General features: G+C 44.5%; 1 protein-coding gene across 1 annotated transcript; it reads left to right on the top strand.

The window, feature by feature from the left end:
• The first annotated feature begins 302 nt into the window (after positions 1-302).
• gal3st4 (galactose-3-O-sulfotransferase 4) lies at positions 303-19,627 on the top strand. Its single transcript, XM_046327908.1, has 7 exons — positions 303-659; positions 2,101-2,220; positions 12,813-12,963; positions 13,081-13,227; positions 16,514-16,634; positions 16,933-17,135; positions 18,899-19,627. Exons 1-7 carry the CDS (start codon positions 637-639, stop codon positions 19,625-19,627), a joined length of 1,494 nt encoding a protein of 497 aa, XP_046183864.1. The 5' UTR covers positions 303-636.
• The last annotated feature ends 4,000 nt before the right edge of the window (positions 19,628-23,627 follow it).

Below are 23,627 nucleotides of genomic sequence, written 5' to 3'. Positions count from 1 at the left end.
ATGTTTGTGTGTGCTGTGTCTGTGTATGTTTGTGTGTGCTGTGTCTGTGTATGTTTGTGTGTGCTGTGTCTGTGTATGTTTGTGTATGCTGTGTCTGTGTATGTTTGTGTGTGCTGTGTCTGTGTATGTTTGTGTGTGCTGTGTCTGTGTATGTTTGTGTGTGCTGTGTCTGTGTATGTTTGTGTGTGCTGTGTCTGTGTATGTTTGTGTGTGCTGTGTCTGTGTATGTTTGTGTGTGACTCCCCCGCCTCTCATACCCCCCCCCCTGCACATAAACATTTACGCTCACAAAGCCAACCCCTTTCTCTCCGTCCAAACCTGTTTTATCCCAGAGCCCTGAAGGAGCCGCTAGCCAGGAGGGGAAAGGCGCAATGATAAAAGGGAATGCAGCTTGACAAAACAGCACTGTGAGGGCGTCACGTAGCAACCTACGGTAGCCTAAAATCGTAAAGCAAAACCTCCGGGGTTTTATACAGAAGACAATAATACTCGTTAATCTATAGCGATGGCTTGATTTGATCGGTGTGTTTTCGGTAAAGGCACGGCCAGGGCTCGTGCCTTCGAGATGCACGGTGGCTCCTGCTGCCGCCAATCGCTGCAACACGCCACGGAAACCGCAACCGGCCCGGTTCTATCATGGCTTTCAAACGGAGAGCGAGGTAAGAACACCGATTTTGTGTTCAGTCGAGACCGGGACGGGGCTTGCATTGCAATCCGAGCCAGCAGCGGAATCGGACAAGGGAGGTTGATAGATACAAGGCTCTGAATTTCTCATTGAAACCGAAGCTGAGATTGATGCAGACAGACAGCGGTGGTTGTTTTATTACGGTCGGTCTACTGAAAGGAGAATCCCACCAAACTAAGGCCCCCACGTTCGTGCGATAATGTCTCTTCCTTAGGCTATACCCTTCATTGAGCATTCAGTTTATATAATTTTAACGGGGCGTCTCACAATGTAACTTATGTTAAGCATTTGCTTGGCTTGCTTGCTTACTAGCAGGTCGACTCCTCATCACCATGCTCACTTGAGTGACAAACTGAAATGCGTGATTTCGCTCTGTCTGTTACGATCCTGTGGTGTAGCTAGAAAGATTAATTTTCAATCAGCAGTGTGCTGTTCTTGTCTGTGGTTATTGCTTTCAGCTTCGCCTCCGCTCAGCCCGAAAAACCTTTGTGCTTGATTGAACATCTGGGAACATTGAAGTATATTTCCACCCACTATCTTCCTCTTTATCATAATTTTATTATAACAATAAATCAATGCATTATAGCACACAGCAGAAGAGGTTATTACTGTGACACAAACATTACAGTGGGACAGTAGGCTAGAACTGTAGCAAGCTATCTAGCAGTACAATGCCTGTTACTGTTGTGGCTGAACGAGTCATTGACAGGTTTGCACAGCACAGGGATATCGTTACAGTACCGCTAAACCAATTCCTCCTATGATGACATATGATACTGCATTGAACCAGATACCCCTATTTAGAAGTACTCTATAGGCCTACTTCCACTATTTTCAGGAACTGTACCCCTGCCAAGTAGAGGAATGTAAACAAACACATCAATGAAGAGCGTAAGTAAATTGTGTGCACACACACATGAAGTCATGAAATTCCTCTACCCTCTATAAACTTGTTGTTTAGGTCAATTATTCCTTGTTCTGTTTACATACTGTGTTCGCTGACATCATACTCGGAGAATGTTTCTCGCTGGTACTGGTGCTTCTCACTGGTCATCACAACACTCAAGTCATAATTACCTTTCTGCCTCTCTCTATTTCCCTTCCTCCCTCTCTCCTTATTTCTCTGTCCCACTTCCACTCCCCTCTATCTCTCCTCCCTTGCTCTTTATACCCTCTCCCCTTCTCCTTCCTCTCCCGCCCCACTCTAGGAGGATGCGGCTGGGGCCTACGTGCCTCTCAACCTAACCCTTATATTAGTTTGGTGTGTTATATCATATTTGCTTGGTGACCCATGCAATTCTCTCTCTCTGTTTCTCTCTCTCACACACACACAAAGAGTATGCGGCTGGGGCACATGTGGCTCTGGACCATCAAATAAATAACAATAATATTTATAATTCTCTCCCTCTCCACAGGAGGATGCGGCTAGGGCTGGGGCGCTATCGGGTGGGGCCCATGTGGCTCTGGAAGGCCCTGCTGGTGTTCGTGGCCATCGCCTTCGCAGGACAGTTACTGGGGGTCATCTTCAACAAAAGGTCAGAGGTCCTCCACCCTAGCATGGTCCCAGATCAGTTCCTGCTGTCTTTGCAAACTCCTGTTTGACAATGAGCGTTGGAGTTGGCAAGAAAGCGCAAACAGTTGTGGGATCAGGCTATAGCTACTCTGCAGCTCTTTGTAAAAACAACGTCTTTTTCTATTCTATTGTTCTTCAATAGAGAATAGAATCAACTTCCCTATCCCAGTCCATGACAAGTGTTTAACCAGTATAGGAACAACCAATACAGCGATATGTTGTGTTCAGTCAAATTTCACCTGCACCTTTAGCAATTTTCTATTTGCACCATTCTCTTTTTTTTCCATATTGCTTTCATCAGCAAAACAATGAAGAAGAAAAATACATTGTAGTAGCACCTACATTATAGAGACTTATCTTGTCCTGTATGTTATGTCTTGGTTCATTAATAACCTCTAAAAGTCTAAGCTGTTGGGGGGGTTCTACTAAGCTAACATATGGAATTGTTTTAAGATGATCATACCAATCGATCATTTAGCTATATGATTTTTAATTTTTAGGACCCCTTTAACTATAAAACATATATATTTAAAAAATATTTAATGAAATATTGAATTTGTCCTTAACTACTATATCCATTGGAAATGCATTAAATAACACATTCATAAATGGCAAAGAAGACAGTCAAAAAATAAATAATAAGGTATAAGGTTTTGAAGTGTCTGGTCAATATCCAGGACATTCAAGAAATATTTAAGTAATTTCTTCCCACATATTTATTATTATTTTATTTTGGTTGGCACAAAACTACCCCCATACTTCGATTAATTTGTATGGGTTACTTTCAGGCAAGTCCCATGACACTTTAATATTTATTTTATTTTATTGAACCTTTATTTAACCAGGCAAGTCAGTTAAGAACACATATTTTTATTTACAATGACGACCTACCAAAACACAAAAGGCCTCCTGCGGGGACGGGGGCCTGGGATTAAAAATGTAAAATAAAATAAAACGACGAGAGACACCACAACACTACATAAAGAGAGACCTAAGACAACAACATAGCATGGCAGCAACGCATGACAACACAACATGACAACAACACGGCAGCAGCATAACATGGTAGCAGCCCAAACCATGGTACAAACCTTATAGGGCACAGACAACAGCACAAAGGGCAAGAGGTAGAGTCAACAATACATCACGCGAAGCAGTCACAACTGTCAGCAAGAGTGTCCATGATCGAGTCTCTGAATGAAGAGATGGAGATAAAACTGTCCAGTTTGAGTGTTTGTTGCAGCTCGTTCCAGTCGCTAGCTGCAGCGTACTGGAAAGAGGAGCAACTCAGGGATGTGTGTGTTTGGGGACCTTTAACAGAATGTGACTGTCAGAACGGGTGTTGTATGTGGAGGATGAGGGCTGCAGTATGTGTCTCAGGTAGGGGGGAGTGAGGCCTAAGAGGGTTTTATAAATAAGCATCAACCAGTGGGTCTTGCGACAGAAAAACAGAGATGACCAGATTACAGAGGAGTATAGAGTGCAGTGATGGGTCCTATAAGGAGCATTGGTGGCAAATCTGATGGCTGAATGGTAAAGAGCATCTAGCCGCTCGAGAACACCCTTACCTACCGATCTATAAATTACGTCTCCATAATCTAGAATGGGTAGGATGGTCATCTGAATCAGGGTTAGTTTGGCAGCTGGGGTGAAAGAGGAGCGATTACGATAGAGGAAACCAAGTCTATATTTAACCTTAGCCTGCAGCTTTGATATGTGCTGAGAGAAGGACAGTGCCATACTCCCAAGTACTTGTATGCAGTGACTACCTCAAGCTCTAAACCCCCGGAGGTAGTAATCACACATGTGGGGAGAGGGGCATTCTTCTTACCAAACCACATGACCTTTGTTTTGGTGGTGTTCAGAACAAGGTTAAAGGCAGAGAAAGCTTGTTGGACACTAAGAAAGCTTTGTTGTAGAGCGTTTAACATAAAATACGGAGAAGGGCTAGCTGAGTATAAGACTGTATCATCTGCATATACATGGATAAGTGAGCTTCTTACTGGCTGAGCTATGTTGTTGATGTAAATTGAGAAGAGCGTGGGGCCTAGGGTTGAGCCTTGGGGTACTCCCTAGGTGACAGGCAGTGGCTGAGACAGCAGATGTTCTGACCTTATACACTGCACTCTTTGCGAGAGGTAGTTTACAAACCAGACCAAAGACCCCTCAGAGACACCCAATACTCCTTAGCCGGCCCACAAGAATGGAATGGTCTACCGTATCAAAAGCTTTGGTCAAGTCAATAAAAATAGCAGCACAACATTGCTTAGAATCAAGGGCAATGGTGACATGATTGAGGACCTTTAAGGTTGCAGTGACACATACATAACCTAAGCGCAAACCAGATTGCATACCAGAAGAATACTACAGACATCAAGAAAGCCAGTCAGTTGGTTATTGACAAGTTTTTCCAACACTTTTGATAACCAGGGCAAAATAGAAATTGGCCTATAACAGTTACGATCAGCTTTATCTCCCCCTTTAAATAAAAAACGCACCGTGGCTGCCTTCCAAGCAATCGGAACCTCCCCAGAGAGTAGAGACAGGTTAAAAAGTTCAGAGATAGGCTTGGCGATGGTAGGGGCATGTTGGACGGGCAAGGAGGCATGGCTGAGTCAAATAGGAATCCTGACTTATTGAAGTGGTGATTAAAGAGCTCAGCCATGTGCTCCTTGTCAGTAACAACCACATCATCAACATTAAGGGACATGGGCAGATGTGAGGAGGAGGGTTTATTCTCCAGGCCGTTTTACAGAACTTCTTGGGCCTAGACCCACAGAGAGAGACCTGCTCCTTAAAGTAACTAACTTTGGTCTCCTGGATAGCCTGAGTGCACTTATTTCTCATTTGACTAAACACGAGCCAGTCAGCCTGAGTATGCGTGTGCCGAGCCTTTCGCCAAATGGAATTCTTGAGGTGCAGTAACCTGTTTTTAATTCTAATTCTCTTTATGGTGGCATGTTTGTTAACAATACCACTGAAAATATGAAAAAATAAGGTCCAAGCGTCTTCGACAGAGGGGATCAAGCTGATTCTATTCCAATTTACAGAGACCAGGTCATGAAGGAAGGGTTGCTCATTAAAGTGTCTTAGCAAGCATCTATGACATCCGGACAGGTCCTTTCACTGAGCAGCCATTACGAAGACAGGCTGTAAAACAGTCATCACTAACGTCATTACAGAAAACACGTCAAGGAGAGTAGCCTTTTCTGGTTGTTTGGAGTGATACCTTGTGGGGTTGGTAGTAATCTGAGAAAGATTTAAGGAGTCCCATTGCTTTAGGACTTGGTCAGGTGGTTTAAGTATGTCCCAGTTTAGGTCACCTAGCAGGAAAAATTCAGACGTAGTGTAAGGGGCCAAGAGAGAGCTTAGGGCAGGTAGGTTACAGGCCGGTGCTGATGGAGGACGATAACCACCAGCAACAGTCAACAAAGAGCTATTTGAAAGTTTAATGCTTGAAACCAGTAAAGATTGCCACTCCACCAACTTCGGCAGATCTGTCTTGCTGAAAAAGGTTAGAACTAGAAAGGTTAACATTAGTGTTCAAAACACTCTTCCTTAATCACAATTGATCCATTTTAGGTAGTGTTAACGTGCAGAAAACCCAGGCTTTTACGAGAGCAGAAATCAGTGAAGCAGATATCAGAGCACAAGTCAGAATTGGGGCTAGCAACAGTAGATGGGCCAGGGTGTATATGCACATTTCCAGATATCATCAGCAGTAATACAATCAAGGCACGGCAGAGGACAGGGATAGCTTTGCAGTGTTGAGTTATGACATTTGAATGTGCATTAGATGGCAACAAGATCATATTGTACAGCCATCTCATCAGGCAATATGAATATAAAGCCGGCGAGAGGTGGTAAGAATAGGATGGGAGGCCAAGAGTCCGCGTAACCAATAGAGAGCCAGAGTCCCAAGTGTGGGAACAAACAGTCTGTCCCATGGTTGGGTAAACAAGCAGGTGCATAGTCATCAGCATGTAGGAGTCATGAGGCAAATAGCATAAAGCACAAGGAAAAAAATATAACGACTTGGGGCTAGCCATTGTAAGTTCAGAGTCACTCGCCCCAACAGTGCGTGTGTGCTGGAGTTGAGCGAAAGCTCGGGAGAGAGCGGGGAAGTGTGGCGGGGGTACCTATACCAGACAGGCCAGGGCAGACAGTGAACAGATCACCAGGTGGAATCCAAGCAGCAGTGTCCCATCCACATGGGATAAGCTATGTAGAAAATGCCAGCGGATGGTATCTGAACAGTGGGAGGGGGCTTCAAAGGCCTCTGGATTTGGGTGGGTAGGCTGTGAGACTCTCCTGCCATTGTTGGGCTCAAAGGCTTTGACACCTCTCACTTCACACCTCAGTGTCATTTGAAGTTGTATCTGTTCTGTCCTAGCAAGCTTGGTAGCCTTAACTGAGCATTATGGGGGTTGTAGAGCAAAACGGAGAATCCCATCATGTTCGTGAGAGTCTCATCTTTACATAAAGTTTGTAGGTCAAACCGTTTTGGACACTACAAGCGTTTTTGTGAGAAGACAGATTTCTTTGGATGTCTCATGGTCTGACAAAAACTGCTGTAGCTCGGCCACCTTCCATCATAGATGCGAAGGCTGAAATAGGCAAATGCGGTGGATTATCACGCAGCACCATGCTCATTTTTTTTATGTAACTGTATTTAGAAAAAAGCATGCTAAGTGACCTGGTCCGTGTTGTCTTCTAGAGTGACCCAACTGTTTGGATAGAGGTGTATCCAGTAAATAACTACAGTATTTATATGGGTCTATACACTAGGGTACCAGTGAGGATTTCTTACACTGGACAACTTGTCGCAGCTGTTGATAAGTCATTGATAATGATCTGCCAATTTATTTCATGTCATTACATTAAGATGGAAGGGGGATCATAGCTATATTCCATAAAATGTACGAGTTGATTTATATCATATATAATATATCATATATACCTACTAACTATTTGATACCACAAAATTGGGGAGACAAGGGGGGGTAAAAAAGGGGTAAAGATGGGGACAAAGATCATACTTTTTGGAGAAATGTCGTCTGTTTAGACATAATGACCATCGTTATGTTTGGAGGAAAAAGGGGGAGGCTAGCAAGCCGAAGAACACCATACCTGTCATGTTTGTCATTTATTGTCATGTCTTGTCCCTGTGCTCCCCATGCTATTCGTTTCCCTCTGCTGGTCTTGTTTGGTTCTATCCTTCTCTCTCCCCCTCCCTCTCTCACTCTCTCGCTCTCTCTTCTCTCTGTCGTTCCGTTCCTGCTCCCAGCTGTTCCTATTCCCCTAATCATCATTTAGTCCTTCCACACCTGTTCCCGATCCTTTCCCCTGATTAGACTCCCTATTTATTCCTTTGTGATCCGTTCCTGTTCCGTCGGTTCCTTATATTGTATTCACCATGCTGTGGTTGCGTTTCGCCCTGTCCTGTCGTGTTTTTTTGCCGTGATTGTGTATCACCCTGTTCTGTCGTGTTTTGTGCCTTCATCAGACGCTGCGTGTGAGCAGGTGTCTCAGTCGACTACGGCCTGCGCCTACCCGAAGCGACCTGCAGTCTGTGGCCGCTTCTCCAGTTGTTTTCCCCTCTACAAATCTAGAGGATGTCAGTTATTCCGTTTTGAACATTATTAAACTCTGCTTCTGTTAAGTCGCTTTTGGGTCCTCTTTTACCAGCATGACAGAAGGAACCGACCTAGGAATGGACCCAGCGACTTCAGACGCTGTTTACACTGCCGTCAAGATCCAAGGAGCCATGCTCGGCAGACACGAGCAGGAATTGTCTGCTGCTCGCCAGGCCGTGGAAAACCTGGCTGCTCAGGTTTCCGACCTCTCTGGACAGTTCCAGAGTCTACGTCTCGTGCCACCTGTTACTTCCTGGCCTGCCGAGCCTCCAGAACCTAGGGTTAATAACCCACCTTGCTACTCCGGGCAGCCCACTGAGTGCCGCTCCTTTCTCACGCAGTGTGAGATTGTGTTCTCTCTCCAACCCAACACATACTCTAGAGAGCTCGGGTTGCTTACGTCATTTCACTCCTTACTGGCCGGGCTCGAGAATGGGGCACAGCTATCTGGGAGGCAAGGGCTGATTGCTCTAACAAATTCCAGAACTTTAAAGAGGAGATGATTCGGGTTTTTGACCGTTCAGTTTTTGGTGGGGAGGCTTCTAGGGCCCTGGCTTCCTTATGCCAAGGTGAACGGTCCATAACGGATTATTCCATTGAGTTTCGCACTCTTGCTGCCTCTAGTGAGTGGAACGAGCCGGCGCTGCTCGCTCGTTTTCTGGAGGGACTCCACGCAGTGGTTAAGGATGAGATTCTCTCCCGGGAGGTTCCTTCAGATGTGGACTCTTTGATTGCTCTCGCCATCCGCATAGAACGACGGGTAGATCTTCGTCACCGGGCTCGTGGAAGAGAGCTCGCATCAACGGTGTTTCCCTGCTCCGCATCGCAACCATCTCCCTCCTCTGGCTTTGAGACTGAGCCCATGCAGCTGGGAGGGATTCGCATCTCGACTAAGGAGAGGGAACGGAGGATCACCAACCGCCTGTGCCTCTATTGCGGAGTTGCTGGACATTTTGTTAATTCATGTCCAGTAAGAGGCCAGAGCCCATCAGTAAGCGGAGGGCTACTGGTGAGCGCTACTACTCAGGTCCCTTCATCTAGATCTTGTACTACTATGTCGGTCCATCTACGCTGGACCGGTTCGGGTGCTACATGCAGTGCCTTGATTGACTCTGGGGCTGAGGGTTGTTTCATGGACGAAGCATGGGTTCGGAAACATAACATTCCTTTCAGACCGTTAGACAAGCCTACGCCCATGTTTGCCTTAGATGGTAGTCATCTTCCCAGTATCAAATTTGAGACACTACCTTTAACTCTCACAGTATCTGGTAACCACAGTGAGACTATTTTTTTTGATTTTCCGTTCACCGTTTACACCTGTTGTTTTGGGTCATCCCTGGCTAGTATGTCATAATCCTTCTATTAATTGGTCTAGTAATTCTATCCTATCCTGGAACGTTTCTTGTCATGTGAAGTGTTTAATGTCTGCCATCCCTCCCGTTTCTTCTGTCCCTACTTCTCAGGAGGAACCTGGCGATTTGACAGGAGTGCCGGAGGAATATCATGATCTGCGCACGGTCTTCAGTCGGTCCCGAGCCAACTCCCTTCCTCCTCACCGGTCGTATGATTGTAGTATTGATCTCCTTCCAGGGACCACGCCTCCTCGAGGTAGACTATACTCTCTGTCGGCTCCCGAACGTAAGGCTCTCGAGGATTATTTGTCTGTGTCTCTGACGCCGGTACCATAGTGCCTTCTTCTTCTCCGGCCGGGGCGGGGTTCTTTTTTGTTAAGAAGAAGGACGGTACTCTGCGCCCCTGCGTGGATTATCGAGGGCTGAATGACATAACGGTTAAGAATCGTTATCCGCTTCCCCTTATGTCATCAGCCTTCGAGATTCTGCAGGGAGCCAGGTGCTTTACTAAGTTGGACCTTCGTAACGCTTACCATCTCGTGCGCATCAGAGAGGGGGACGAGTGGAAAACGGCGTTTAACACTCCGTTAGGGCATTTTGAGTACCGGGTTCTGCCGTTCGGTCTCGCCAATGCGCCAGCTGTTTTTCAGGCATTAGTTAATGATGTTCTGAGAGACATGCTGAACATTTTTGTTTTTGTCTATCTTGACGATATCCTGATTTTTTCTCCGTCACTCGAGATTCATGTTCAGCACGTTCGACGTGTTCTACAGCGCCTTTTAGAGAATTGTCTCTACGTAAAGGCTGAGAAGTGCTCTTTTCATGTCTCCTCCGTTACTTTTCTCGGTTCCGTTATTTCCGCTGAAGGCATTCAGATGGATTCCGCTAAGGTCCAAGCTGTCAGTGATTGGCCCGTTCCAAGGTCACGTGTCGAGTTGCAGCGCTTTTAGGTTTCGCTAATTTCTATCGGCGTTTCATTCGTAATTTCGGTCAAGTTGCTGCCCCTCTCACAGCTCTTACTTCTGTCAAGACGTGTTTTAAGTGGTCCGGTTCCGCCCAGGGAGCTTTTGATCTTCTAAAAGAACGTTTTACGTCCGCTCCTATCCTCGTTACTCCTGACGTCACTAGACAATTCATTGTCGAGGTTGACGCTTCAGAGGTAGGCGTGGGAGCCATTCTATCCCAGCGCTTCCAGTCTGACGATAAGGTTCATCCGTGCGCTTATTTTTCTCATCGCCTGTCGCCATCTGAGCGCAACTATGATGTGGGTAACCGTGAACTGCTCGCCATCCGCTTAGCCCTAGGCGAATGGCGACAGTGGTTGGAGGGGGCGACCGTTCCTTTTCGTCGTTGGGACAGACCATAAGAACCTTGAGTACATCCGTTCTGCCAAACGACTTAATGCCCGTCAAGCTCGTTGGGCGTTGTTTTTCGCTCGTTTCGAGTTTGTGATTTCTTACCGTCCGGGTAGCAAGAACACCAAGCCTGATGCCTTATCCCGTCTGTTTAGTTCTTCTGTGGCTTCTACTGATCCCGAGGGGATTCTTCCTTATGGGCGTGTTGTCGGGTTGACAGTCTGGGGAATTGAAAGACAGGTTAAGCAAGCACTCACGCACACTGCGTCGCCGCGCGCTTGTCCTAGTAACCTCCTTTTCGTTCCTGTTTCCACTCGTCTGGCTGTTCTTCAGTGGGCTCACTCTGCCAAGTTAGCTGGTCATCCCGGTGTTCGAGGCACTCTTGCGTCTATTCGCCAGCGCTTTTGGTGGCCGACTCAGGAGCGTGACACGCGCCGTTTCGTGGCTGCGTGTTCAGACTGCGCGCAGAAGAAGTCTGGTAATTTTTTTCTGCTTCTGCTCCTGGTCTTGCTGGGTCTCAGTCTGTTCCCTGCCATCGCATCTCTCCTGTTCTTGTCCCTGCCCTTGCTGTGTCTCAGTCTGTCCCTAGTTCTCATTTTTTTTTTTTTAGAGTAGTACCCTAGTTTCCCTTTTTATCGTTTTTCGTTACGGTCCTGAGGAGAGGAGTTGGGTTCTTTCTCGGGACGTGCTGGACCGTTTGATCTATGATTTCCTCCGTTGCCGCCAGTGTTCCTCCTCGAGAGCGCCAGGAGGCGCTCGGTGAGTGGGGGGGTACTGTCATGTTTGTCATTTATTGTCATGTCTTGTCCCTGTGCTCCCCATGCTATTCGTTTCCCTCTGCTGGTCTTGTTTGGTTCTATCCTTCTCTCTCCCCTCCCTCTCTCACTCTCTCGCTCTCTCTTCTCTCTGTCGTTCCGTTCCTGCTCCCAGCTGTTCCTATTCCCCTAATCATCATTTAGTCCTTCCACACCTGTTCCCGATCCTTTCCCCTGATTAGACTCCCTATTTATTCCTTTGTGATCCGTTCCTGTTCCGTCGGTTCCTTATATTGTATTCACCATGCTGTGGTTGCGTTTCGCCCTGTCCTGTCGTGTTTTTTGCCGTGATTGTGTATCACCCTGTTCTGTCGTGTTTTGTGCCTTCATCAGACGCTGCGTGTGAGCAGGTGTCTCAGTCGACTACGGCCTGCGCCTACCCGAAGCGACCTGCAGTCTGTGGCCGCTTCTCCAGTTGTTTTCCCCTCTACAAATCTAGAGGATGTCAGTTATTCCGTTTTGAACATTATTAAACTCTGCTTCTGTTAAGTCGCTTTTGGGTCCTCTTTTACCAGCATGACAATACCAACCGTGAAGCACAGGGGTGGCATTATCATGTTGCGGGGGTGCTTTGCTGCAGGAGGGACTGGTGCACTTCACAAAATAGATGGGAGGAAAATTATGTGGAAAAATTGAACAACATCTCAAGACATCAATCAGGAAGTTAAAGCTTGGTCGCAAATGGGTCTTCCAAATGGACAATGACCCCAAGCATACTTCCAAAGTTGTGGCAAAATGGCTTAAGGACAACAAAGTCAAAGTATTGGAGTGGCCATCACAAAGCCCTGACCTCAATCCTATTGAAAATTTCTGGGCATAACTGAACAAGCTTGTGCGAGCAAGGAGACCTACAAACCTGACTCAGTTACACCAGCTCTGTCAAGGGGAATGGGCCATAATTCACCCAACTTGTTGTTGGAAGCTTGTGGAAGGCTACCCGAAACATTTGACCCAAGTTAAACAATTCAAAGGCAATGCTACCAAATACTAATTGAGCGTATTCTTAAAATAGTGGTGATTCTAACTGACCTAAGACAGGGAATTTTTACTTGGATTAAATGTCAGGAATTGTGAAAAACGGAGTTTAAAAGTATTTGACTAAGGTGTATGTAACCTTCTGACTTCAACTGTAAATTATACAATTGTATAGCATTGAGGTACTTGAAAATTACAATTAAGTTCTTGAAACAGTCCTTGAATTTGACTTATCAATGTCTGTATGAACCCTGCTTAAAGAATGTATAGTCATATGCCTATGTTGTTGGATAGGCGGAGTTATGGGACAATTTGCATACATTTACATTTATTCCTCTCAGTGCACATGTGGAACTGCATAAAAATATTTTTGTTTGAAACCATTTTGAAATTATCATCTTTTCCCCCTCCCCTCATGTAGCATCCAGCAGGACAGGTCGCGGTCGCTGTTCTCATCCGACGGCCAGGGCCCGCCTCTGGGCTCCTGTCGGCCCCACAGCCACGTCATGTTCCTGAAGACCCACAAGACAGCCAGCAGCACTGTTCTCAACATGCTTTACCGATACGGAGAGGTAGACTACTTCATCTTCCGTTTGGCTTTCCTCCAGTAAACTTATTTAGATGTTATATGGTACGATTTTGTTTGGCTCTTTGAAAGCAGCTTCAAATCCATAGTCTTGTTCTTCTAGGAGAGGGATCTGTTCTTCGCCCTGCCTCTGGGGTACCAGTTTGGCTACCCCCTCCCCTTCAACGCACACAGGGTCAAAGGTTATAGAGGGCCCCACGTGGCCGAGTTCAGCATTATGGGAAACCACATGCGCTTCAACAAACCAGAGGTACGTGCTTTAGATTATTAATTGTGTATTTCTTTATTTTCTTCCAATGTGTATTTATTGAGGTTTTTGAACAGCAAAAAAAATACACAACAGCAAAAAAAAATTCTAACAAACAAACCCATTAACAGGGAAAGACACAAGGTCAGTTGTATTGTAATTTTTCCTATATTCATGTGTATGTGAGGACATTTTTTAAAATTCTATATTTACACGTTGGCCTATTATTTATTGAGGAAATAAACAAAATCATAGGACAGAAGGGAGAAAAAAACAAATACAAACAGAATATTATTTTTTTGTGTGTTAGTTTAACACAGATTATTATTTTCATGGAGCTGATGATATATTTTGTAAGTTTGGCAGGTTCCCTTGTGATTTGTTAACTGCTTCTGTTGTTGGCAAAGAAAAGGACAGTGACAGTTGTATGGGTACATTTCAACAGGATGGAGCAATTTAGCTACCAAAAGTATGTGGACACCTGCTCGTCGTACATCTCATTTGAAAATCATGGGCATTAATATATAGTTGGTCCCCTCTTTGCTGCTATAACAGCCTCCACTCTTCTGGGAAGGCTTTCCACTAGATGTTGAAAGGACTTCCATTTTGCCACAAGAGCAGTAGTGCATTTGTGAGGTTGGGTACTGATGTTGGGCGATTAGGCCTGGCTCGCAGTTGGCATTCCAGTTCATCCCTAAGGTGTTCAACACAACCCAACCAAGCTGCACTGCTTCTTAACACAGCACGCTTCCAACCTGGAAGCCAGCCGCACCAATGTGTCAGAGGAAACACCACACACCTAGTCAGCGTGCATTGCACCCGGCCCGGCACAGGAGTCTCTAGTGCGCGATGAGACAAGGATATCCCTACCGGCCAAACCCTCCCTAACCCGGACAACGCTAGGCCAATTGTGCGTCGCCCCATGGACCTCCCGGTCGCGGCCGACTGCAACAGAGCCTGGGCTCAAACCCAGAGTCTCTGGTGGCACAGCTAACAGTGTGCCACCCGGGAGGCCAGAAGCATGTTCAATGGAGATTCTTGAAATGCTTTTTAGTTCAGGACTAATAATTCATTATAATTAGGAATCTGTATCTGGGAAACCAAAACATTTCTGTCCCAATAACAGTAGCAAAATAAACAACACAACAAAGACTAAAAAAAAGCCCTGAAAGGTGGTGTGGCATTTACCTGTTGAAACACATGCCAGCTCTCCCTCCAACACCTTACACTCCTGGGCGGGACTACACTGCCACGGCTCACAGACAATGTTGTTGCCAGGGTTACACTTACAACGCTCCGAACAGTCCAGCTCAGTGAACCAACTGTCTCCCACCTAGGGCACACACACACACACACACACACACACACACACACACACACACACACACACACACACACACACACACACACACACACACACACACACACACACACACACACACACACACACACACACACACACACACACACACACACACACACACACACTCCTACTAGTCTTTCTAAAATATTTTGTTTATTTTCTTTAGGGGCTAGATCTGCTTTAATATTGCAGATACATTGTGGCTTCTATCACTGTAATTGGCTGCATCATTTCCAATCCCCCATATACACTACCGTTCAAAGGTTTGGGGTCACTTGGAAATGTCCCTGTTTTTGAAAGAAATGCAAATTTTTTGTCCATTAAAATAACATGAAATTGATTAGAAATACAGTGTAGACATTGTTAATGTGGTAAATAACTATTGTAGCTGGAAACGGCAGATTTTTTATAGCATATCTACATAGGCGTACAGAGGCCCATTATCAGCAACCATCACTCCTGTGTTCCAATGGCACGTTGTGTTAGCTAATCCAAGTTTATCATTTTAAAAGGCAAATTCATCATTAGAAAACCTTTTGCAATTATGTTAGCACAGCTCAAATCTGTTGTTCTGATTAAAGAAGCAATAAAACTGGCCTTTTTAGACGAGTTGAGTATCTGGAGCATCAGCATTTGTGCCTTCGATTGCAGGCTCAAAATGGCCAAAAATAAAGAACTTTCTTCTGGAACTCGTCAGTCTATTCTTCGTCTAAGAAGTCATGGCTATTCCATGCGAGAAATTGCCAAGAAACTGAAGATTTCGTACAATGCTGTGTACTACTCCCTTCACAGAACAGTGCAAACTGGCTCTAACCAGAATAGAAAGAGGAGTGGGAGGTCCTGGTGCACAACTGAGCAAGAGGACAAGTACATTAGAGTGTTTAGTTTGAGAAACAGACGCCTCACAAGTCCTCAACTGGCAGTGACCAAAAATAAAGATGCATATATATGGACAGTACCAAAACAAATTATCTAATGATTCTGTTTCTTTGCAGCATAATTTGCAGAGCTGGGATGGTTGTATCCCCCATATATATAACATTCTATTGGTTGTAAAAATGTTGTATCGTAATTTAAATTGAAAATGTTGTATCAGTTCATAAACCATGTGCCATGGAAGCGGTACATCGACAATCTCTTCACAACAATTTTGCAATCTGTATGGCACAGCTGTCATTTTTTGGGGTCCTTAAATGACACTGGTATACTGTTTTTATCACAATTTCCTTTAAACAATTTTAGTCTTTAATGCAGGGCTGACAGACAAGTTCCTTACTTTTCCCCCCTTCCACTTGCCTTTTCCACTTTTGTGGTAATGCTGCAATTAGTTGGTTGTAATTGTGGGTAGAGCAGACATTTCCATATATTTTTGTTAGCTGCATGTGTGACATAACTCCACCAGTCCTATTTTTGATATAATTCACAAAGATTATACTTTTGTTTGTTTTTTTATTTCCAAAATAATGTTTATCTTATAATTTAGTATATTTGAGTTTAACCATATTGTTGTAATATGTGTTCTGTCTTTCCTGGTGGATTAAACTGAAATTGCAACCAATTTTCTATGGCTTGTTTTAAAAATAGCGATATTTTGGAGATTATTTCATTTTCAAATAACCGCAGGTGAGAGGTTGTAATAAAGGCCTTCTAAAACATTAGATAAAGTGCCACCCTGTCCCCGATGAAGTAAAGGCATTATACTGCAATGAAGAGAAGAGTGTGCGTCACCTAACTTCATATTTTTATATCCATTCTTTAGTTCATTATTACATTTTTTACATCCAATCAAACAGCTTTCAATGTTTTTAATTATACGGTGTACTGGGTCATTTCAAGTCATTCAAACAGTTTGACTATGGCCTCCATCACTCGTTTTCTTTCCCCATGACCTTTGGCCCTCTGACCTCTTCTTCTGTGGTCCTCCAGGTAGAGAAGGTGATGCCAGTGGACACCTTTTACTTCTCTATCATGCGTGACCCTGTAGCGCTGGCCGAGTCGTCCTATGCCTATTACAAAGCTGTCGCCCCCGCCTTCAAGAAGGCCAAAGGTACATAATGTAGCCATTCTATTCCACTGCTTAATGCTCATGTGTGTCTGCTATTCTGTTACTTTTTGGGCACAGGTTAAGCCTAGTCCAGTACTCAAAAGCACTTTCATTGGAGATTCTCCATTGAGCATGCATTTTTAATTCAGGAGTAGGCTTAATCTGTGTCTGGGGAATCCGTTTTTTTATCTACATTGAGGTTGTATGCTGCAAAATGAATTGCCTCATTGAGGTCAAAGTTTTCTTAATCTAATTGTAATGTAATCTCTAATCTAATTTGAACCGTAATCTAATCTGACAGGCCTGGGAGACTTCGCCGACAACCCCAGGAAGTACTACGACCCCCGTCTCCGTAACAACCACTACGCCCGCAACCTGCTCTGGTTCGACTTCGGCCTGGACCACAACGCCAACTTCTCGACCACACTGGCCCGAAGAGGCGAGGCGGCCGTTCGACGCGCCTTCAAACTCATCCTGGTCTCTGAGCACTTTGACCAATCCATGGTACATATACTATTATAATATATAGTAATATATGCCATTTTGCAGACTCTTTTAGCTTTTATCCATAGGTGGCCCTTATCACAGATCAGCACTCTTTCTAATTATTTTATTTAACCTTGATTTAACTAGGCAAGTCAGTTAAGAACAAATTCTTATTTACAATGATGGTCTACCAAAATGCAAAAGGCCTCCTGCGGGGACTGGGGCTGGAATTCAAAAAAATATCATATAGGACAAATCACACATCACTACAAGAGAGACACCATAACACTACATAAAGAGAGACCTAAGACAACAACATAGCATGTGTTGCTGCCATGCTAACACAGCATGGTAGCAACACCACATGGCAGCAGCACAACATGGTAGCAGCACGAAACATGGTACACACATTATTGGGCACAGACAACAGCACAAAGGGCAAGAAGGTAGAGACAACAATACATGATGCGAAGCAGCCACAACTGTCTCTAAGAGTGTGCATGATTGACTCTTTGAATGACGAGATAAAACTGTCCAGTTTGAGTGGTTTTTGCAGCTCGTTCCAGGTGCATTGGTGGCAAATCTGATGGCCTAATGGTAAAGAACATCTAGCCGCTCGAGAGCAACCTTACCTGCCGACCTATAAATTATGTCTCCGTAATCTAACATGGGTAGGATGGTCATCTGAAACATGGTTAGTTTGGCAGCTGGGGTGAAAGAGGAGCGATTACGATAGAGGAAACCAAGTCTAGATTTAACCTTAGCCTGCAGTTTTGATATGTGCTGAGAGAAGGACAGTGTACCATCTAGCCATACTCCCAAGTACTTGTATGAGGTGACTACCTCAATCTCTAAACCCCCAGAGGTAGTAATCACACCTGTGGGGAGAGGGGCATTCTTCTTACCAAACCACATGACTTTGTTTTGGCGGTGTTCAGAACAAGGTTAAAGGCAGAGAAAGCTTGTTGGACACTAAGAAAGCTTTGTTGTAAGAGCGTTTAACATAAGATACGGAGAAGGGCTAGCTGCGTATAAGACTGTATCATCTGCATATAAATGGATAAGTGAGCTTCCTACTGGCTGAGCTATGTTGATGTAAATTGAGAAGAGCGTGGGGCCTAGGATCGAGCCTTGGGTTATTCCCTTGGTGAAAGGCAGTGGCTGAGGCAGCAGATGTTCTGACTTTATACGTTGCACTCTTTGAGAGAGGTAGTTAGCAAACCAGTACAAAGACAACTCAAAAGACACCAATACTCCTTAGCCGGCCGACAGGAATGGAATGGCCTACCGTATCAAAAGCTTTGGCCAAGATAATAAAAATAGCAGCACAACATTGCTTAGAATCAAGGGCAATGGTGACATAATTTAGGACCTTTAAGGTTGCAGTGACACATCTATAACCCTAGCTCTTGCTCTGAGACCCTTTATAAATACAGGCCCTGGGTTCAGGTTTTCCTTTTAGATAACAGCAGATAATATTACATTCACAGGACAAGGTGGACCTGTTCCTAGATCAGCACTCTTTTTCCTATGCTTTATGAATACAGGTCCTGGGGCCATATGTATCAAGAGTTTCAGCCTAGGATTGTTGATCTAGGATACATTTTGCCATGACTGAATAAGATTATCTGATTCAAAATCAGCACTCTTTCTCTGAGAAGCTTTATGAATGTGCTGACCTAGGATATGTTTTGCCTTTTCGATACAGTTAATAAGATTTAATGGACAAGGTGTACCTGATCCCAGATCAGCACTTTCTTACCTACGCTTTATGAATACAGGTCCTGCTGCGCCACGCCCTCTGCTGGCCGCTGGACGCCATCGTCTCCTTCAGTCTCAACGCCCGCCAGCAGAAGCCCAGCGGAGGCAGCTCCTGGGTGGGTAAAGTGGCTGCTGCGCAGCCCCCCGCCCTGGCTCTAACAGACGACCAACGTCTAAAGCTCCGCGAGTGGAACGCCCTGGACTGGCACCTCTACCAGGCCTTCAACCGCTCCTTCTGGAACGAGGTGGATCGCTTCGGGAGAATTAGGATGGACCAGGAGGTCGCTCTTCTCCGTACCCGCCGGGATGTGCTGGCCCGGGCCTGCCTGAGGGACGGCGGGAGACCTGTGGAGGCCAGCCGCATCCGTGACAAGACCATCAGGCCCTTCCAGAGCGGCTTGGTGAAGATCCTGGGATATGAGCTCCAGCCTGGGCTGGAAAACGCTACTCATCAGTCCTGTCTGAGGATGATCAGGCCAGAGATCCAGTATAAGGACCTGCTGGATGCCAGGCAGTTCCCCAGGGCTGCTCCCCAGGCTGCCCAAGCCCAGGCCCCGGCTATCCCTGCTGGGGGAGCCTACTTGAGGAAAGACCCTTCTTCCCAACTCAGGACAGGAGAGCTGGGGGTGGGGGAAGGACGAGGGGGGACGGGGGAGGACAGGAGTCGGTTATCTCATAGTAATAATAATAATAATAATAACCAGACATTGCTACGAGGAGGAGGAGGAGGGAAAGGGAAGATAAAATAGTTTTCCATCCAGAATTCACTGCCTTGAGAGAATGGATAAGACAGAACGCTGACTGAGCCTGTGTACTCTTACTCATGCACTCGTTGAGTATTCTATTACTAAAGTACTCAAGAGACTTGTTGGAAATAAATACCCATTCTCCCTCCAACCCACCTCTACTGTACATTCTGTCCTGGCTGAACTTTGGACTAGTTATGACTCTATTTCGTGTTCATACGGACTTTATGATTGCTGTGGATGTGTTTTAATGGAACTTGAAATGGAATTGCATTGCATTCAGTGGGCCAGATGTCGTTCAAAAATTCTGCTTCTCTGATCGAGAAAGAAAGTTAGATTTGGTGGTCCAACTGCTACGTTCAACATACAGTGAGGGGAAAAAGTATTTGATCCCCTGCTGATTTTGTACGTTTGCCCACTGACAAAGAAATGATCCATCTATAATTTTAATGGTAGGTATATTTGAACAGTGAAAGACAGAATAACAACAACAAAATCCAGAAAAACACATGTCAAAAATGTTATACATTTATTTGCATTTTAATGAGGGAAATAAGTATTTGACCCATCTGCAAAACATGACTTAATACTTGGTGGCAAAACCCTTGTTGGCAATCACAGAGGTCAGACGTTTCTTGTAGTTGGCCACCAGGTTTGCACACATCTCAGGAGGGATTTTGTCCCACTCCTCTTTGCAGATCTTCTCCAAGTCATTAAGGTTTTGAGGCTGACGTTTGGCAACTCAAACCTTCAGCTCCCTCCACAGATTTTCTATGGAATTAAGGTCTGGAGACTGGCTAGGCCACTCCAGGACCTTAATGTGCTTCTTCTTGAGCCACTAATTTGTTGCCTTGGCCATGTGTTTTGGGTCATCGTCATGCTGGAATATCCATCCACGACCCATTTTCAATGCCCTGGCTGAGGGAAGGAGGTTCTCACCCAAGATTTGACGGTACATGGCTCCGTCCATCGTCCCTTTCATGCGGTGAAGTTGTCCTGTCCCTTTAGCATAAAAACACCCCCAAAGCATAACGTTTCCACCTCCATGTTTGACGGTGGGGATGGTGTTCTTGGGGTCATAGGCAACATTCCTTCTCCTCCAAACATGGTGAGTTGAGTTGATGCCAAAGAGCTCCATTTTGGTCTCATCTGACCACAACACTTTCACCCAGTTGTCCTCTGAATCATTCAGACGGGCATGTATATGTGCTTTCTTGAGCAGGGGGACCTTGTGGGCGCTGCAGGATTTCAGTCCTTCACGGCGTAGTGTGTTACCAATTGTTTTCTTGGTGACTATGGTCCCAGCTGCCTTGAGATCATTGACAAGATCCTCCCATGTAGTTCTGGGCTGATTCCTCACCGTTCTCATGATCATTGCATCTCCACGAGGTGAGATCTTGCATGGAGCCCCAGGCCGAGGGAGATTGACAGTTCTTTTGTGTTTCTTCCATTTGCGAATAATCGCACCAACTGTTGTCACCTTCTCACCAAGCTGCTTGGCGATGGTCTTGTAGCCCATTCCAGCCTTGTGTAGGTCTACAATCTTGTCCCTGACATCCTTGGAGAGCTCTTTGGTCTTTGCCATGGTGGAGAGTTTGGAATCTGATTGATTGATTGATTCTGTGGACAGGTGTCTTTTATACAGGTAACAAGCTGAGATTAGGAGCACTCTTTTAAGAGTGTGCTCCTAATCTCAGCTTGTTACCTGTATAAAAGACACCTGGGAGCCAGAAATCTTTCTAATTGAGAGGGGGTCAAATACTTATTTCCTTCATTAAAATGCAAATCAATTTATAAAATTTTTGACATGTGTTTTTCTGGATATTTTTGTTGTTATTCTGTCTCTCACTGTTCAAATAAACATACCATTGAAATTATAGACGGATACAAAATCAGCAGGGGATCAAATACTTTCCCCCCCTCACTGTCGTCTCCTGCACGATCAAAAACTCAGCCTGTCAGTTTTAGTTTTTTTGAAAAATAACTAGGCTATTACCTTTCTTGAATGCTAACACAGACGGCATATATGATATGACAGCAGCCAGGCAGCCAGCCATAGCCACATACTGGGAGAGGAATGATTCCCACCTGATGTGAGTTGCATGTTCTGACTGAGAATAGGAATGGAATCCATCGCTTTGAACACACTGTGTCCGGAGTAAAAAATGTAGTCCATTATGGCTGGAATGCAACGAAAGCATCAATATCAAACACATGATACCGTTCTATTCATTCCATTCCAGCTATTACAATGAGCCTGTTCTCCAATTTAAAGCGACACCAGCCTCCACTGATACGAAGCCAGCAATTGGAGAGCAGTGAGTCTCAGAATAGGCTTAACTGTGATGTCTCCAAGGTGGGACTTAGGAGCGAAAACTCTTAAGTTAACACATGGTACTTTGATAAGGACCGAAGTGTACAGCAGTAATGTACTGTATCTGAACTGAAGCACTGTGGTTGAATGGATAGCTAGCATGTCTGACTTTGAACCTTTTTAGTGTGGCTTTCAATAGATATAGTAATATTGGATACACAGTATTTCCCTGACTCAATGCGGGTGTTAAATGCGAGCTACACAGCAAATGGGCCAGTGTTCCCGAGTGTTGATTTTTCAGTGTAACATTTCTAGTGTTGATTCCGGTGTTAAATTAAAACTATTTGGTGTAATTGAACCCCAGTGTTGGTGTTAATAACCAGTATTAAACTAAAACAACGTCCATTATTATCATATTTCTGATATCTTTGTCTTCCCAACCCGGCAGTCATTCTCAATGCAGGTTGCAGGTCAATAAGAATTTAAAATGTTGCATATACCCAGTGTGTCTGGATTCCAATAGGAATTACTCATCACTTTGCAAGCCATCATCTTAATGTGACTTGCAGGCCTGAAAACCACGAGTTTCAGGCCACTGTATTGGGCTAAAACAAGGCCCTCAAAATAAAGCCTTATTAAAAACTTGTTGTATTGTGTTAAATAATACAATTTTAATCTTCACATTTTCGCTTTGGATCTCACTAAATGGATGAATGCAACAACCATGTTTCTGTCACAAACAATTACAGTTATAGGCAAGGTACTCTGGGAAATATGGAAATAAGGCTGTACACTAAGCAGTATGCTAATTTAACACTGAAAAGTGTGGACCCGCATAGACACTGGACCAGTGGCCTCACATTAATTAGTGGATTTGAGGGTTACGCTATCATTCAAATGAAAGCCAACCTCAATGTGAGGTGGCGCTTCACTGAAATTGTCCAGTCCAAATAGTGCTGTTTACTTTTCCTTATTGGCCAATGGCCATCTACCGAAATAAACGTTATCAATAAAGTTGATAAATGGCTGTGAAAAGTTGCCATCTATCGACATATATGTAGTATACCCATGTTCATTGAGGTTTGTCTGTTAGAAAAGCACAGACAGTACATGTCTCTGCGGTTGTTGTCCCACTTCCATTGATTTCAAAACAATATCGATGTGAGCGATTAATTTGCGCTTGATATTGAGTACAGTAAAACAAGCTAATCAATTCCAATCTTGAGAACAAGATCTGGTCTGTGTGCAGTTCATAAGGTACTTATTTAGCAGTCATCTGAACACATGTGTGTGACACATATGTAAGGAGTAACTTTTATTTTTTGGTCTTCAAAATATCACAACGTATTTCAACATATTGATTATGAATTTGGACATCAAAAACCAGTTTGGCCATGAGTCAAAAAGCCATGACAACAGGAAGCAGCAACAGTATAATTTTAAATGTATGTTTTAGGAATATAAATGGTACTTTTAACATTATTTTTCAGGATTATACATTGTCAGGTAAAAGCAATTAAATGAGCCCAAAAACATGCTATGATTTATTGATTTTGATGATATTAGTGGAATTGTGAATACATATACTAAATACATATACTGTACATCATGTGTGTACATACATTGGCGTGCAAAAATATGGCCTTTTCCTATTTTGTTGCCTTACAACCTGTAATTAAATTAGATTTT

Source organism: Oncorhynchus gorbuscha, linkage group LG25 (assembly GCF_021184085.1).
Source record: "Oncorhynchus gorbuscha isolate QuinsamMale2020 ecotype Even-year linkage group LG25, OgorEven_v1.0, whole genome shotgun sequence".
Taxonomy (NCBI): domain Eukaryota; kingdom Metazoa; phylum Chordata; class Actinopteri; order Salmoniformes; family Salmonidae; genus Oncorhynchus; species Oncorhynchus gorbuscha.
The sequence above is the reverse complement of the archived record's forward strand: the minus strand, read 5'-3'. Positions and strand labels throughout refer to the sequence as shown.

Coding starts and splice junctions, on each gene's coding strand:
- gal3st4 (XM_046327908.1), top strand. CDS start 637: ATGGCTTTCAAACGGAGAGCGAG. Junction 2,221..12,812: donor GGGGTCATCTTCAACAAAAG/GTCAGAGGTCCT, acceptor CCCCTCATGTAG/CATCCAGCAGGACAGGTCGC. Junction 16,635..16,932: donor CGCCTTCAAGAAGGCCAAAG/GTACATAATGTA, acceptor CTAATCTGACAG/GCCTGGGAGACTTCGCCGAC.